Consider the following 16,770-nt stretch of genomic DNA (forward strand, 5'->3'; position numbering starts at 1 on the left):
CTTGCCCATTTCTAACTGGATTGTTCTTTGAATATAAATATCAATGTTCACTCAAGCAAAAAACTGCCTATAAATAGAATTATGCCAATTACTAATTAGGTGTAATAAATTGAAGACAACTATTTTTAAAAGAAGCATACTTAAATAAGAGAATACTATATTTTGCCCAGATAGGCTTCTATAGGGAGCACTGCAAACTGACTATTCCTGATTTGCAAGGAGAAAGCTGCATTTCACTATGTTTCATTACTATTCAGTCTTTAAAACAGTATTCAGAAATTGAAATGAAGCCACTATAAATTTGCTTGAACGGCAAGGATTTTACCTGTTTCAATACGTATGTCATGTAACACATTTGCTTCTGTAATGCACTTAAATGAAGAGAACCAAAACACAGCTGACTTCAATCGCAAATGTACTAATAACTGATGTTATTTTGCTAAGTGGCTGAAAAGGATACTGATACTGTAAAGCATCCTCCACTGAGCTTTTGCTGCATTGAAAATCACCTTGAAAAATGAAATGCTGAACATGTATGGGTCTTGTTTTGTCAGGATGCTAAGATACAATAATAAGGACTACAGTGGGATTCTCTGTTAATAAGAATCCTTTCACCAAAGAACCCTTTTGACTGGAGTTCATAAAAGAGAGAGACCAATTGTGCTGCCTATTCAAGGTATTTGTTCTGGAGGAACTGTAAGAAATACTGCAACTGCCCTATGTTAGTCTATTCTGTGTTGCTGACCCCATGTGTATAATAATTTAACTTCTAAGTCATCTCAGTTAGGTCCTATTCCAGACATAGAACATCTGTATCTGCTCTGTTTCCTTCATACAATACATTCTACATGCACATCAGGTAATTCAGAAATAGTGGAGAACAAGTCTCAGCAGATTAGAAAACTTGCTCTTAGAAAACTTACTCTGAGACACTGCACTGATTTTCAGAAATAAGATAATTCAAAGATGAATAAAAATGCTCACACCACTGCTTCTTTGTTTACTTTCTGTATTGATAAAGCAAGAAAGTTGTACTTGTTCTGCAGATGAAAGGAAATTAAACTAATCACTGTATTAGTGCTCTTCCATCACAGCAAGGCTAACATTGAAGAAAAATTTATAATAATGTGCGGATGTAATATTTCACAGTTTTGGTATGGAAAGCTGCTTTGCCTAAATACTCTCAGATCAAAAGCAACGCCATCTTTGCAACTTTTGAATTAAAATGTCAATGCATTTCATGTGACAGAAATTATTCTAATATCAATTTTTATATTACCAAGGTCAGTAACAGTTGCTTTCTCTTTGGTCTCTAAAATACATACAAAGCTGTATTTAAGAGTAACAGCACCACTAAGCAAAATTGGGCAGCAATAATTCAGGGGTTGATTGCCACTACCATTCAATCAATATTATGCTACACCCCATTTTGTTGATGCCCTTCACTAAGGAAATAAAGGAGCAGTATGCTGTGTGCATGAGTAGGTGTCACCTTTTAGTTGTTTGATTAATAAAGTAATAGTATTAGTTCATTATAATTTTATTCTTATATTGCTCTTCACCACGCAGTCACCTTTTAGTATGTATTCAGCTATTTGTTAAATCAGTCTTACGGAGTGTTTGAACATATAAATTCTTTCTGGCGTTCAAGCCAAAATTATAACATTATGAAAATATTCATGTAGATATTAACAGAGACTGAAAGACTTTTGGTAGACACAGCACATGGAACAACTGACTATAAATGGTTATATTTAAACAGAAAATTAGCCTGATCCAAACGATACTTATATGTATGTGTGTGCTTGGTATGAAAGTGAAGTAGAAAATCATGAGTAAGCAGGAGCTTCAGTGTGAAAAAACAGTATGTCTGTAGCAGAATGAGAAATTAAATTCTCAAGGTAAATCAGTTGTGGACATTGGGGAGAAAGACCAAGTAGAGTCTAGTATGTATTAGACTAGTCTAACAATAGTCTAAACAAGCCAATCAATAAGCAGGCATTTGCTAACCACAGCCAACTTTGAGAATATTACCAGTGACAAAACTGGAAAGAGAAATGCAAACAAACTTAATAGGGAACAACCAGTTACCAGCTGATCATTAAAAACGTATTGCAAATTACCCACGCCTATTCTAAGAAAAGAAAAGATATTGTATGAACTTTAGTAGCTATACTTTCTAGCAAGTCTTTTATAATATTAACTCCCATCTCTAAAACTCCCATCTCTAACCTATGTTGCTTTTTTCTGGAAGTAAAGGTTCCAAATATCCAACAAATATATTTTAAATACATAATGTATAACACTTGCTGGAATTGCTTCAACTCTCCCTTCAGTTCCTGCCCCCCCCACCCCACCCCGATCTTAGTATGACCAGAGAACTGCTCTGGTACTCACTACATACTGGACTATCTTCCTTTTTTTTTTTTTGGTCAGTGGAAAATGGGAAATGCAGAATGGTATGCTTTATGAGCCTTGAAGTCATCACATTTTTGCAGAGACGAGGCTGACAGTTTGAGCTATTCATCAAGCACTTTTTGTTAAATTATGGAACCATTTTACCTAGTTATCAGAAAAACTGTTAGTAATTCTAACAAAAGGACAAATGTCAAGAAAGATGTAAAAAAAATATTTAAATTACTCTTAAGGGGTTTTAGAAATAAACACGAAATTATTAGCCCAGAGTTCTCAGTGAGGATTAGAAACCTGTATTATTATATATTGTCCCTGCCTTAAAAAGCATGATGACAACGGTTAGAAATCGAAACAATTCTTGCTTCAAACTGATGGAACTGTGCTGCTAATAGTACCATTCACCACTTATGTGACAGTGTCTTCACAAACCAAATGAAAAAGTCATATACTTTAAAAAGGTATCCATCCTCTTTCTCAGCAAAATAGAACTCTCATTAAGAGAGACAGTTACAGAAAATTAAAAACAGAATATACATGTCTAGACTACCCTTTAGGCTTATTTTTTATGTTGCAAAGCTTTGTTAAGTCTGGTTGTTGTTTTATGAAAGAGATAAGTGCTATGAACTAACACTGTGTATGTCTATGCATGTAAGTGCTCACACATATGTACACATGCATGTATTTGAGACCATTCATTCAATTTCAGCTGAATTTGAACAAGTGAAGATCTACTTCTACTAGGCTCATGAAGACAGGTCTTCCGGTAGAAGATAGAACATCCTGTTTATGTCCCCAAATTAGGGAAAAGATGTAGATTGAACTCAACCCTAAATATTTTAAACATCACATTTAATAAAGAATAGAGACCTTGAGAAAGAAATCTTTAAAAAAAACCCAGGATTTATCAATTCCTCTGCATGTGGAACTGGTTGGTAGTACACCAAGAGAGACATCAGCTGCATTTTAAAATGGAAAAAACAGCCAATGATAAACTGTGTCTGGCTGCTGAAACTCAGTGAGAGAAAACACCTTCACTGACAGAGCTGGAATACCAAGGACGAACTTTATTTTTAGCAAGTAAAGCACACTGCACATTTACATTTTGAAATCTGTGAATATGTGTTGCCAATACTGTTAGACCTACATTCCAACAGTAAAATTGAAACCATACTTACAGTAGGTATAAACCAAATCTTTATTAAAATGGCTCTCTCCACAAAATGCTGCTCACATTCTCCTTTTGTCTCAAATCTCAGCACATTAGATATACTTCTGAGACCACAAACTACACAATTTCTGAAAGCAGTTTAGTATTCAGCAGCCAAACCAGTGCTCTTAACAGTAGTAATAAAAATGTAATTTGCATTTTCCAGACATTTTATTAAGTCCAGAATAGTACAAATAGCACCAATAGCAAATAGCACTTCATAAAAAAGGAAACCAAACACAGGGCATCCCAAACTACAATATATAAACTGCTAATAGTATCTGCACCATTTCAAAAGATGTGTGTGACCCAGAGAGGGTCAGAAGTTGCTACCATTGCCCCAAGCAGTAACAGCAAGGAAAGGAACTCTGGTAGGGACAGCATATAAACACTTCTGTTCTCAAGAACCATTATATGTACCAGGAACTCAAACAAAATATGGTCAGTTCTAATTAAATATATGTATAAACTGTATCCAAGCAGTCCAGTATTCAATGTCAATGCACCAGAAGGCATTTTTGTTATGGCACTGGAACAAGCAAAAGAATTGTTCTAAGTCCTTTCACTGACAACTGCCAGGGTCAGCTTGCTCTGAACTTGCATAAAGAGTTATTTTGAACTATACATGCTGCCTTTGATTTTCCGCTGGAGAATAATGGTGTTATAGCAATAAGGAAGGAAATGACTGGAAAATCAGATTGTAAACTCATATTAAACCTCAGAACTCAAATGAATTGTTCTAATGGTGTGGATGCCACTGAAAGCAGTCTGAAATGTCCAACTTTTAACCAGCACCACCATAAACAAGAGAATTGGACTTCTAATAAGCAGGCGACTCATGCTCACGTTACTGAGCTCAGTTCAAAACTCAGTAAGCAGTGATAAAAACCTTACACCTACCACCCTTGAGACTGCCAGCACCACTAGATCAGTGCTACTCAGTTTTCAAGAGTAAAGGATCCTCAAGTTCAAACAGGAATGATATACAGTAAAGAAATATGTTGAAGTGATTGCGAAGTAGCATCTTAACAGACAGGACAATATACCTTTCTCTGTCCCAAGTTCAAGTTACAGTCTTCCAGAAGACCCCTTAGCAGAGCTTTAAAATATCTGAAAAATACCTTGTTAAGTCGCATAGAAAAGATAACTGAAAAAAGATCGCTGAACAGTTTTCAGAGATTACAACTTTCTGATGACTACTACTGACAAGCCATGAGACATGAAAAAACCTGCAAAGGCCCCAGCAGAACAGATTTTTATTATTTTTCCTTTAAAGTTTTTCTTCAAATCCCAGAGAAATTTAAGAAATTAACACAGAAAGACCACAGCCAGTCCATGAGTTGAGTAATTTATGTTATGTAAAGCAGGTAATTGATTGGCAATAGATACACTGAGTCTTGTTTAACAACAATTTCATCAAACGCAGAGACATATATGTGGGATGTACCCATGAGTCCTGAGGGGGGAGACTGATGTCATTGCAAGGCAACTCCCAGTTGTCACTGAAAGGTCATGGCAATCAGAGGATGTTCCCGAGGACTGGAAGAAGGCAAATTTCACTCCTATGTACAAGAAGAGTAAGAAGGAGGACCAAGGAACTACAGGCCATTCAGCCTCACTTCAGTCCCTGGGAAGCTGGTGGAGTAAATCCTTTTGGAAACCATTTCCAAACACATGAAGGACAAGGAGGTGATTGGGGAAAGTCAGCACGGATTTACAAAGGGGAAATCACACTTAACCAACCTGACAGGCTTCTACAATGAGGTGACTGGCTTGGTGGAGGAGGGGAGAGCAGTGGATGTTTTTTATTTTGACTTTACTGAGGCTTTCGACACTGTCTCTTGTAACATCCTCATAGACAACCTAAGGAAGTAAGTAGAGGCCAGATAAGTGGGCAGTGAGGTGGACCGAAAACTGGCTGACCAGCCAGGCTCAAAGCGTTGTGATCAGCAGCATGAAGTCCATCTGGAGGACAGTCAGTAGTGGTGTGCCCCAGCAGGGGTTGATACTGGAGCTACTACAGTTTAAACATCTTCATTTATCACCTGGATGATGGCTCAGAGCGCATCCTCAGCGAGTTGACAGAAGATACAGAACTTGGAGGAGGTTGGATATGGCAGATGGTTGTGCTGCTGCTCAGAGGGACTTTGACAGGCTGGATAAGTGGGCTGACAGGAACCCTATGAAGTTCAAAGGGAAGTGCCGAGTCCTGTACCTGGAGAGGAATGACGCCATGCACGCACCAGTACAGGTTGGAGGCTGACTGTCTGGAAAGCACCTTCAGAGAAAAGGACTTGGTGTCCTGGTGGACAACAAGTTGAAAATACCTAAGGACTTGCATCGCCAGAAGACCAAGGGAGTTGGTCTTTCCCCTCTACTCAGCACTGGTGAGGCCACATCTGGAGTGTTCAGTCCAGCTTGGGGCTTTCCAGTACAAGAAAGATACGGACTTACTGTCCAGCACCGGGCCACAAAGAGAGTTAAGGGACTGGAGCATCTTTCATATGAGGAGAGGCTTGAGAGGGCTGGGACCGTTCAGCCTGGAGCAGCGAAGGCTCAGTGAGAATCTCGGGTGGTCAAACACTGGAAGAGGTTGCCCAGAGAGGCTGTGGAGTCTCCATCCTTGGTGATATTCAACAGCCAACTGGACACAGTCCTGGGCAATCTGCTCTACCTGACCCTGCTTTGAGCAAGGCGGTGGGACTAGACGATCTCCAGAGGTGTCTTCCAACCTCAGTGATTCTATGTAAATAACGATTTTAGTAAAGTTGACATCTCAAATCAAAAGAAATTTTTAGAACTGAACTTTCTGGCTCAAGACAACAAGCAATAATAGCTTCATTATAGATAAAAATCAAGTGTGTGGGTTTGCCCAGACAGTCCGAAGCTGCTCTATAATGAAGAACAACTGATCTTTCTACTACCCAAGTATAGCCCAAAGTGCCAAGATAAGAAAACAAAGCTGCTACCTGCTACTTCTCTACACACAGAGGACTCCTCACATCAAACTAAATTTGCTTCAAAGCAGTAAGTTTTTTAGCAAACATGCTGTCTAAATTAGAAATTATTTCTCCAGCTATGCAAGAAAATAAATTTAGCACAGAAACACAGAGTCATTGAGGTTGGAAGGGACCTTGGGAGGTCATCTGGTCCAACTCCCCCTGCCCAAGCAGGGCTACCTAGAGCAGGCTGCCCAGGACCATGTCCAGATGGCTTTTGAGTATCTCCAAGGGTGGAGACTCCACAACCTCCTTGGGCAACCTGTTCCCATGCTCAGTCACCTGCACAGTCAAAAAGTGTTTCCTGACGTTCAGACAGAACCTTCTGTGTTTCATTTCGTGCCTCTTCTCCTAGGCACTATTTCATGCCTGGGCACCACTGAAAGGAGCCTGGCTCTGTTCTCTTTGCACCCTCCCTTCAGGCATTTATACACATTGATGAGATCCCCCCCAAGCCTTCTCTTCTCCAGGCTGAACAGTCCCAGCTCTCTCAGCCTTTCCTCATAAGAGAGACGCTCCAGTCCCTTCATCACCTTTGCAGCCCTTTGCTGGACTCTCTCCAGCATGTCCATGTCTCTCTTGTACTGGGGAGCCCAGAACTGGACACAGTGCTCCAGGTGTGGCCTCACCAGTGCTGAATAGAGGGGAAGGATCACATCCCTCAACCATAACATATATCATATATTATGGCATCATTAAGTTTCCCTTCTAGACTTTAAAACACTGTCCTCTTCCGAGACAAATGCAGCAGAAATTTCCATTATGCTTCCTGAACTCAGTGGCATATTAGGATATAAACGTAATACTGTACCGAATTGACAGTGGCAGTATATCCCCGTAAGTGGGAAAAATATAGGAATAGACTCATGGTTTCACTTTTTCAGCCCTCCTTTCCTCTCTCACCTCTTTTTGAGATGTTTTATATTCTAGAAAACATACATGGAACAGGTTTTTTTGTCTTCAGAAAGAAGCAAGCTGAGATTATGCCATAATGCAGTGCAGGAGCATAAGAGATGAAAACCACTTACCAAAACTAATTCTTGTAGGCCCGAGAAAAAATAGGACATCATCTGTTCTTAATTCTACAGTATCCCAAAACGAATTAGATTTCCCACAGTTCAAGAAAATTTACCAAAGGAACAAACAGTCCACAAGTTCTCCATTAAAAAGTCTTACATTCTGTCTTAATTCCTCATGAGTAAAGTATTTGAGAAAGACTAGGTTGAAGACAGAGTAAATAAAATAATCAGCAGCTCTCTTCTAAACTATGCAGACAATGACATTAAACTCTTTAAAATCCAACAGTCATTTCTCTTTGCTTTCCTGACGTGCTGGCTGTTACAGCAAAATTATTTTCATGATTTTTAAACTAAAGCTGATAGAATGAAAACACTATGTAAAAAGTGGACAATAAGGAAGCACCTATAAATGAAAGGAAAATATACCTGCAAAGAGAAGCAGAAATTTATCATCCTTGTGAAAAAATTAACAGGTAGTGTTATTTTCGAAACTAAATCCGTCAGTAACAGTTCCAATAACCACAATCTTTTCACACAGAAGAAGTCAAAAAGACAAACAGAAGATTAAGAATTTATTGAGAAAGAAAAGGAGAACTACTATTGGAAATATGGAGTACATTTAAGAGAAGTTGCTATGCATCTGACCTATTTTTATGCTCCTCCATAAACATTCCATTGGACTACATTAGAAACAGGACAGTAAGCTAGATGAACTCCTCTTCCTAAGTAGTCATATTATTTTATGCTCTTATGAATACTGTGAGTCAGCCATTAGCTGTAATGGGATTAGTGAGAGGATACAAAAAGCTTCACTGTTCATGCTCTTAACAAAAATGAAGAAATCTTGACTTCCCAGAAGCATCAAGTTGTCATTATAAGAGCTTTTCAATCAATGTAAAACAGCTCATACTTTACAACACTTGGCACTGGAGACTGAATATCCAAAATTAGACATTTGTTTCTGCCCTTGTGGACTGAAAAGCCCAACATAAGCTGAGGTTATCGTCTGCAGCTCTGTTTTTGGAAGCATAATTGCAACCTTCAGTTTAGAATGACTGTCCTGTTATAAAACAGCAAAATAAAAACTGATAATAAGCAACATAACTCTTTTTGAAGAAACTGCCTAAGCTATTCACTGTATTTTCCATCAAGACTTTGTTTTCCATCAGTTTTTGTGATAGACTAACTAAACTACGCAATCAGTAACTATTTAAATTCATCTAAAAATCTTTTATCTCTAATCCACTTACTGGAAAAATATACCCTAAATGCAAAAATCAACACAAGCAACTGTGTTTAACAGTTCTTTTCCTGTTTCAACATCAGGTTAAGTTCAACACTTACTCCAGCTATCAGAGAGGAGCTAAGAATTTTAAAAGGCTAAAAATTTAATAGTAACTTCATTTCAATATGAGCATTTGAAAATGGACTTTGTCAAATGCTTTTGGAAAATCCAACGAGACTAATCTTCCGTGTCTACATGCTTCTTGACTTCAAAGAACTCCAAGAGATTAATGAGCCCTTCACTTTATAAAAGCTCTATTGACTCTTCCCCAACACGACATGGTTCTCCATGTTTCCTCTAATTTTCTTCTTCAAAACAGTTTCTACCCATTTTCACAGTACAGATGTCAGCCTGTCTGATCTGTAATTTCATGATCTTCCCTGGAAATCTCTTAAAACACTGGCACCACACTAACAACTTTGATAGGCAGTTTTAAGTGAGAGGATACACATAACAATTAGCAGTTTGGATATATCAACTCTTGAGATCTTTCCGAGCCCTTGAATGAATATCACCTCTTTCTGGTAATTTTTTTTCTCAGTCATTTCACCTTTCCTGTGTAATATTTTCCATCAGCATTTCAGTTAGAGATGAATTCTCCAATGAGACCTTCATAAAGGAGTGTTTCATGTGAAACCTTACTCTCCACAGGTAAATGGATGCAAAACCTAATTTAGTGTTGTGGCTTTATTTCTTTTCCTGGGGCTTTCTTTTATACTTTGATCAACTAGTGGTCATACACACACTTTGACAGGCTTCCTGCTTCTGGTATTTTCAGAAAAGAAGTTACTGTTATTTTTAAGTCTGTGCAGGTCGTTCCTGAAATTCTTCACTGTCAGCTTTCTTGTATTTTTTATTGAACCATGGCAGGGTTAAATACCTATCCTATCTTCCTCATTTGCACGTGACTTCAGCTTTTTGGAAGATGCCGCCTTCTTTTGAACAGTACCTCCTCTTTTTTGTCCTCCTCAAGTGTTTTTTGATAAGTGGCACATATTTACTTCAAGCCCCCTGTGTGCTATCTTTAGAGTGTCTGTGATGTCTGTTCTTTTGACTACTTCTCTTACCTTTTTGTTTTTACAGAGTATTTTTATGTAGTTATGCTCTTAAATATAAAAGCAAGGAATAACAGCTTTTCAATCTTCTGTGCAAAGCCTAAGTTCTTTGCTTTATAAGCCAGATGATGCTAAGATTTAAATTGTAACGTGGAACACCCATGGAGCTGGACTCCAGTAGACATGGGCTCAAGAACAACATTCTGAACCAAACAGGAAACAGAACACAGCTATCACAGTCCATGCCAGTCACATATTCCTCAGAAAAGGTACCAAATGGAAAAATCTGGACTTTCTTCAGGTGCACAAAGCAAACAGTGGTCAGATGCTATCACGTGATTTAAAAAAACATAAGATGCAAAGTTTGCTTTCGATTACAGGAGACTGGTGACCATCTTGAACTCAGCTTTCTCTGACACAGTCAAAAATTGAGTATTTAGATCAAAAGAAAGTTATGCAAGAGTTAAAAGTACCCTATTCACTCACTCTGTTTTAGGAGATAAACTGGTAATTACTGGATCTAGTATCTAAGCACTGGATCTAGTATTTTTTGGTTACCCCAGAAGTTTGCAACCTCAAAGTGTAATTTGTGGAACAAAGGCTGCTCAACTGAATAAGTCTGGCACATTAGTAAGCTGAGATGAAGTAGAAAAGTCTTCATCTACTTGTTCTCTCAAGATACAATTCTATAACCACAGCAGAATGACTGAAATCTCTTTTGCAAAGTAACCATAACCAAGGACCTACATCAACAAGGTAACTAATACAGATTTTACGAGCTAAGCATAACTCAAAACAAATCTGCTAATCATTCTTTTTTAGGCCCTGTGAAAGAGGCAATGGATATATTCTTTACTTCCTTCAGAATTATGAGCTTCAATCCAACATGCCCAATAAAGAATTGCCCCACACAATTCATCTATATTGATATCAAGATGAGTTTTAAAGGTCAAGAATATTTAGGGTTTTGAGCAGTAGCTAAAGTATGAGAGGAGTATTAACATTTTACCAAAACCTTGACAATCAGTTCTTTTTAGATAGTCTTTTAATAAGCCCTACTAGTACCAATCTAGTCTATAACTCTTCAAGGTATAGTGTCAAACTATCTACTTCTCAACAGGATGGACACATTCAAGTTCAAAATATAGGCTATCATATTTAGTTTATGTCATTGGCCAAATTTGCAACTCCATAACATGAAGTTAACTTCCACGTGATTGCATATGCAATCTGCTGTATTGAGTCAGTAGCTGAAATGAGCCAACAATAAGGTAACTGGATTTAATCTTACTATAGAGCTACTAATCACCAATCATATGGTGTTTTCCAGTTTACTAGATTTGCTGTACCTCTCATTTTCATCATCTCACAAACCCCACCACCAATAAACACACCGCTGCTTTCGAGCCTATCCCTAGGGTGTGTATACAAAATCTATTCATCTTATTTGATTTGAATCAAATATAGACCTCCTATACTGTAGTCTGCAGACATTTTGAATTACAACATAACCTCAACATTAAAAAAAAAAAAACCCACCACCAGAAACTGTGAAAAAATTGATCTCGCAGCATTATCAATTAGGATTTAGTAACATTTAATCCTAATTATTGTAGCAGCATTACTTTATCTTCTTTCACACAGGTACAGTTCTCTGCCTTTTCTGTGCTAGCTCTCCTCTTAGAAGTAAATGCCTGCTTGCAAGGTTCAGAAAACCTTATCTTCATCAGATGGGACACTTCATCCTCCACTAAGGGCAGACAGAGACAGTCAAGTTCTCAACAATATCTGGCTTCATTTGTATTATCCTCTAGAATATCTTTGCAGTGCTATTATAATCATCACTGAATAATGCTGCAGACTTAGGACGAGATAATTTTTTTTTTCTCTTGCCATAGCATAACTTTTTAAGGTTTACTTACTGTTTATCTTAAAGGTTATAAGACATTTAAAAAAAAACATGCAATGGTGTGGAAGAGGCACTTGCCTTAACTCCAAGCTTCAGTCTGCAGCACTGATCAGTGATGGGTGTGATGACACCAACAGAGTGCATGCTGAAGTATCACATAAAGGAAGCTGAAGTTCATGAACGAGAGGGAAAAATAAAACATCGTTAAACAGTGAAAAGATGTTAGGGTGAAAAATACTCAGGAGCATGGAGAAGCTAAGGAAAAACACAACTTAAACTTCTGTCTTTCTCAAAAATTCCTAGTTATATTTGGGTTTCATTATTCTGAAAAGACAGCCCAGCTCCTATAACATGGATAAAAGCAAAAGATCCTTTTATTTCCTGGGTAAACTTCTGGTTCCAATAATGCTGGTGACAAATTACTCATTAAATTAAAAAATAAAATATTTTAACCATTGAATAGTACTAGCCTTTATCACTTACAGCTCCTCCACTAATGTCATAGTGAATGCTGACATTTTAAGAAAGCATTATGTGCTATTTGTTTACATGTAAAAAACCCAAGTATCTAGTGATATGCTAATTAACTTATCATTTGCCTCATTATTTCTTTTTAAAATGTATGTACCTGTGCTATGCTGAAGATATTCTCACCTTTTCATGTGCCCCTGCAGTATTGCACTCTTGTAATTATTTCCATGTGGACTGACTGTTCCACTGTAACGGTCTTACATCCTTTCTCACTTTACAGAGCAACGATGAGTCCTTTAAGCACCCCCACTGTAAACAAATTCTGAATAATTAAAAATCTTGGCTGAATATTGCTTTCTATGTTTATTATAATTTTATAAAAAGGAGAGTATTTCTGACAAATAAGAATCCCTCCATTAGCCAAAAATACCGTGATCCTGAAACAGCAGTACTTTGGGAATATCATTACATGTGCCACATTGAGAATGCACACAAGGTAATGACAGCCTATGCATTTATGGTACTAGCCAAGGTTTATTTAATAAACATTTAACACAATCCCTGTTATTAACATGATTTCATATTTACAGTACTTGACACACTGGAAGAACATAGTTATACAGTTTTGACCTATGTTGAGGCCTAAGCCAGCAGAAAATAAGACAGGTAATCATTACTTCGACAGTACATCTACCCTTTCTTAATTCTAGATAAGGCTTCTCATTATTAAGCTGAATTTTACACCCACCTGTTAATTAACCAGGTCAAAAAAGTCCCCAAGCCAAAACCAACCATTGAGATAAAATGTGTCATTTTGAGGGCTCACTATATTAATTTACACCAAAAACACACAAAAAGAACACTATCCACGATAGTATCAGGCTCTAAACATCTGCCACTATAGCAAATATCAATATATGAGCTAAAGAGCTTCACATCTCTTCTGCTCTCCTTGAGAAAAGGATGATATGGATGTCTCCCACTGTTTCACAATGTGTTTTCAGAAATAAGAGCTATGACTATGGCTCCCACGGCTGACTTCATTTTCCAGTATACCCTACAGATTTTATTTGCTTAAAACCTTTTGTCGAACTGGACAGAGTATTGGCAAGACCAAAGTTTCACAAATTGAAACGCATCTCATCATTTTAATTTATGAGTTTTATTTGACAAAAATAATCTTAATTTTTACTTATCTTCAATATCATTTAGAGCTAGAAGCACTATCATACTCTTTGTCTTTGTATAAAATTGAGTCTTTATCCTTTAGAGAACAGGAGATGGAAAAATGTTTTGAACATGCCACTAAATAAATATTCCATTATTCTTACATGTGAAAATAAAGTATAGATTTCTACAGTACACAAATATTAAAATCATGTGTAGACTACAGGATGCAGGGGAAAAAAACGTAGGTGAGAGACAAAGAGCGAACCAAACTTAGATTGTAAAGATTTCTGGAGTCATGAGTCACCTCTATCTAAGCGACATTCAAACAAAATATTTAATCCAGACTCACAAAAAGATTTTAAATATCTGGAAGAGCTTAATAACTAACAAGCAGCATCACCACATCAGAACAAACTGCTGGTAGAGACATCTCCATCAACAAGACAGAACTTCATTACGTACGTGTTACAGGTGTAATCCCAACAATCAAGCTTGTTTCCATCCTAATTATAGTGATATCCTATAAGCTGCCACTAAGAGGATATACCACTATCTTCTTGTAACTGTGCTACCATTCCAATCAAATTCTCTTGTATTTACATCATCACTGAACTGCATAAACTCTACCCAAATTGCTAATTACTAATGAGTGCTTTTTGGACTTTGGTATAGTATTATTCTAAAGCTACTTTTTCTTTAGAAAGCGGTTTAAAAGATATATATGAAACTGGGCTACTGGTTTATTTTCCTTCATTTTCTTTCTTTAAATAGCAAGGACTGTTTTTAAACAGTGACTTGATCCTGCCAGGTGAGGTTTCCCATTCTAGCACACAAAATCATAGCAAAATTATCCTAGAAATGTTTACTTATTGTCAGATGATATATCAAATTAAAGAAACCATTGAATAAAGAAATAAAGGCTCAATTACTCCGTGCCAGATTACTTCAGTGGAAGTAGGGAGGACATTTCAAATCACACTTGTCTGGATCTTTTTTCCATACTTTAAATTAATGCAAGGCAGATGTAAATCAGTATTTCTCTGTGTATTAGTTATTCCTTCCTTCTTGCAAAATGTTTAATTTCCAGTCTCTAAAGTCACAATTTACATATTTACTGAAGTATAAGGGCTGAAGTTAACATTACAGCTGCTTACAGATGTAACAATGCCTAATCAAATGAGATCTATAAGAAAGATATAGCAAAGGAAAATGAAAAGGTATGTGTAGAATTTAACACTTCAAGGTGCTTATAAAACTACAATTCCTAAAAGCAGTTCCTGACATTTTTCTATTCTATGTTGAGTCAAAGCCAAAAGAAATCAAGGTCCACAAACTGGAAAATGTAAAGTAGCAAATTAATGTAAGAGGTTTATAGATATGCAAAAAGTTTCATGTTACTGCAAAACAGGTAAATTAATACATCCTCTTCATGTTAAATCCTCTTGATTATAATCTCTTTGTCTTCTGAACTGTACAAACACTTATGTATTTGCATGCAGTATATTAATCTCTCTGCTTTACTCAATATGAAAACACTATCAGTTGCTGTACCTTCATGGGAACGACTTTCAAGCACGTGTAATGAAGCATGAAACAGGAAGTCACAGTTAAAATGACCTTTCAAAACAGGCATGGTACTGTATATTACAAAACGAAAGTCTTTCAAATAGCATATAAAATAACCACAAAGGACTACTCACCATGTCATATGCTGTTACAATCTTTTTCAAGACCTCCGGAACAATCCCTTGGAGCTCCATCGTCGGATACTGATCATTGAGATTCAGTACTACCAAGGGTGTATTATCAGGCCCAACCAAGCGCGTAGACACTGCCAAAATGCACTGCATAAGATTTGCTACAGGAGAGAGGCCACATAATTCTTTGAATGAAACTACAGCATTCTGCAAAAAGGAAAGAAAGAGTTTTCTTTACAGTTAAATATGCATTTTAATGTCTCATTCTTTCAGGATAAAATACTTCACTGTTATAGTTGAGATACAATGTGGAATTACCACAGCTTTTCCCTGAAGAACTGGCAGTTTTCCAAAGCAACCAATATTACACATACATTTTACCAAGAATGTTAAAAATTCAAACAGAATTCTATACTTGTCACGGGGGGGGGGAGGGGGGGGGAATCTATTTAGAACAAGTATGTCTGGTCTCTATCACCACTAAAATTAACCATGCAAATAAATGAATTCTAAAACATACTGGTTATATATTTTGAAAAATTCTAAAAGACAATTCAAAGTAATTTTTAAAGTGCCACCAAGAGAAACAAAATATTATGTGCTGATTGTCCCAAATAAGCAAAGTGAAGTGGAAGGAGGAATTCAGCCCATTTGTAACTTTAAACATACCTGAACTATAGTCCAGACGTGCTGTGGATCTGCTGGCTCCCATTTGGTGTGATTCACAAACCCAGCACTCCACTATCGATGTCATTCCTATCACGGAATCACACTTAAGTGAATTTTTAAGGTACTTAAATACCAATTTTGTACCTTTTCCTAAAATTTATTATAGTTGTATTTTATATCCAATACGGTAGAATATAAAACCAGACGTTTAAACTTGAAGAAAATTTCAAGTACTAGAAATACAATGTGACTCCAAGTAGCCACTGAAATTCCATGATGGGAATATTCTCAGCACTGTAATGAATTTAGGATTTTTGTACCAAGTGGGAGCTGGTGATCTATGGCAGGTCTGGAGTTTGTGTTCCTGTAGGAAACAAAAACAAAAACATGGTATATTTAAGCTACAAATGTGCTCAGTGCTCCCTTCTCTCGCGTCTTACCCATGCAGGGTATCTGACACAGATTTTCATTTGAATCAGAACCACTTTCCGTCTTGCTGGCATGGTAAGACTCATTTGTGGACAAATTTCTTAGAGAGACATAATGCCAACCTTAATACAAACAGGAATCAAATGTGAAATATGTTGCTGTCCCTTTTTGAGACAAAATACCCAAAGTAGACTTCAAAACACATATATATAGCATATTCATGCAAAATTATGTGAATACTAAATGACACCTACTACAGTCACTTACAGTGTACTTTTAAGTAAATGTTTAGTAGCATCTAGTACATGTCCAGGAAACAGAAACTACTTTTATTAACTGGACTACACCTTAAAGACACAATAATTACGTAGTTGAAAACACAGACATTGGGAAGCCCATTCAAACAGATTTTGTTTGAGATAAACATGATGGGTAAGACATTATG

The 16,770-nt window shown here is 37.0% G+C and overlaps 1 protein-coding gene across 4 annotated transcripts in view; it reads right to left on the minus strand.

Annotated features, from left to right (window-relative positions):
* Positions 1-16,770, minus strand: part of PLCL2 (phospholipase C like 2) — a 107,590-nt gene that overhangs the window by 27,266 nt on the left and 63,554 nt on the right. For 2 of the 4 annotated variants that reach the window (XM_072854023.1, XM_072854024.1), the window contains exon 4: positions 15,231-15,434. In XM_072854023.1, coding sequence (XP_072710124.1) covers positions 15,231-15,434 — 204 coding nt within the window. Of the gene's footprint in view, positions 1-11,967; positions 12,057-12,543; positions 12,670-15,230; positions 15,435-15,896; positions 16,261-16,770 lie in introns of those variants that run through there. The other 2 variants (XR_012041154.1, XR_012041155.1) reach the window with 2 other exon arrangements.

This window comes from Ciconia boyciana, chromosome 2, assembly GCF_034638445.1.
Source record: "Ciconia boyciana chromosome 2, ASM3463844v1, whole genome shotgun sequence".
NCBI lineage: Eukaryota > Metazoa > Chordata > Aves > Ciconiiformes > Ciconiidae > Ciconia > Ciconia boyciana.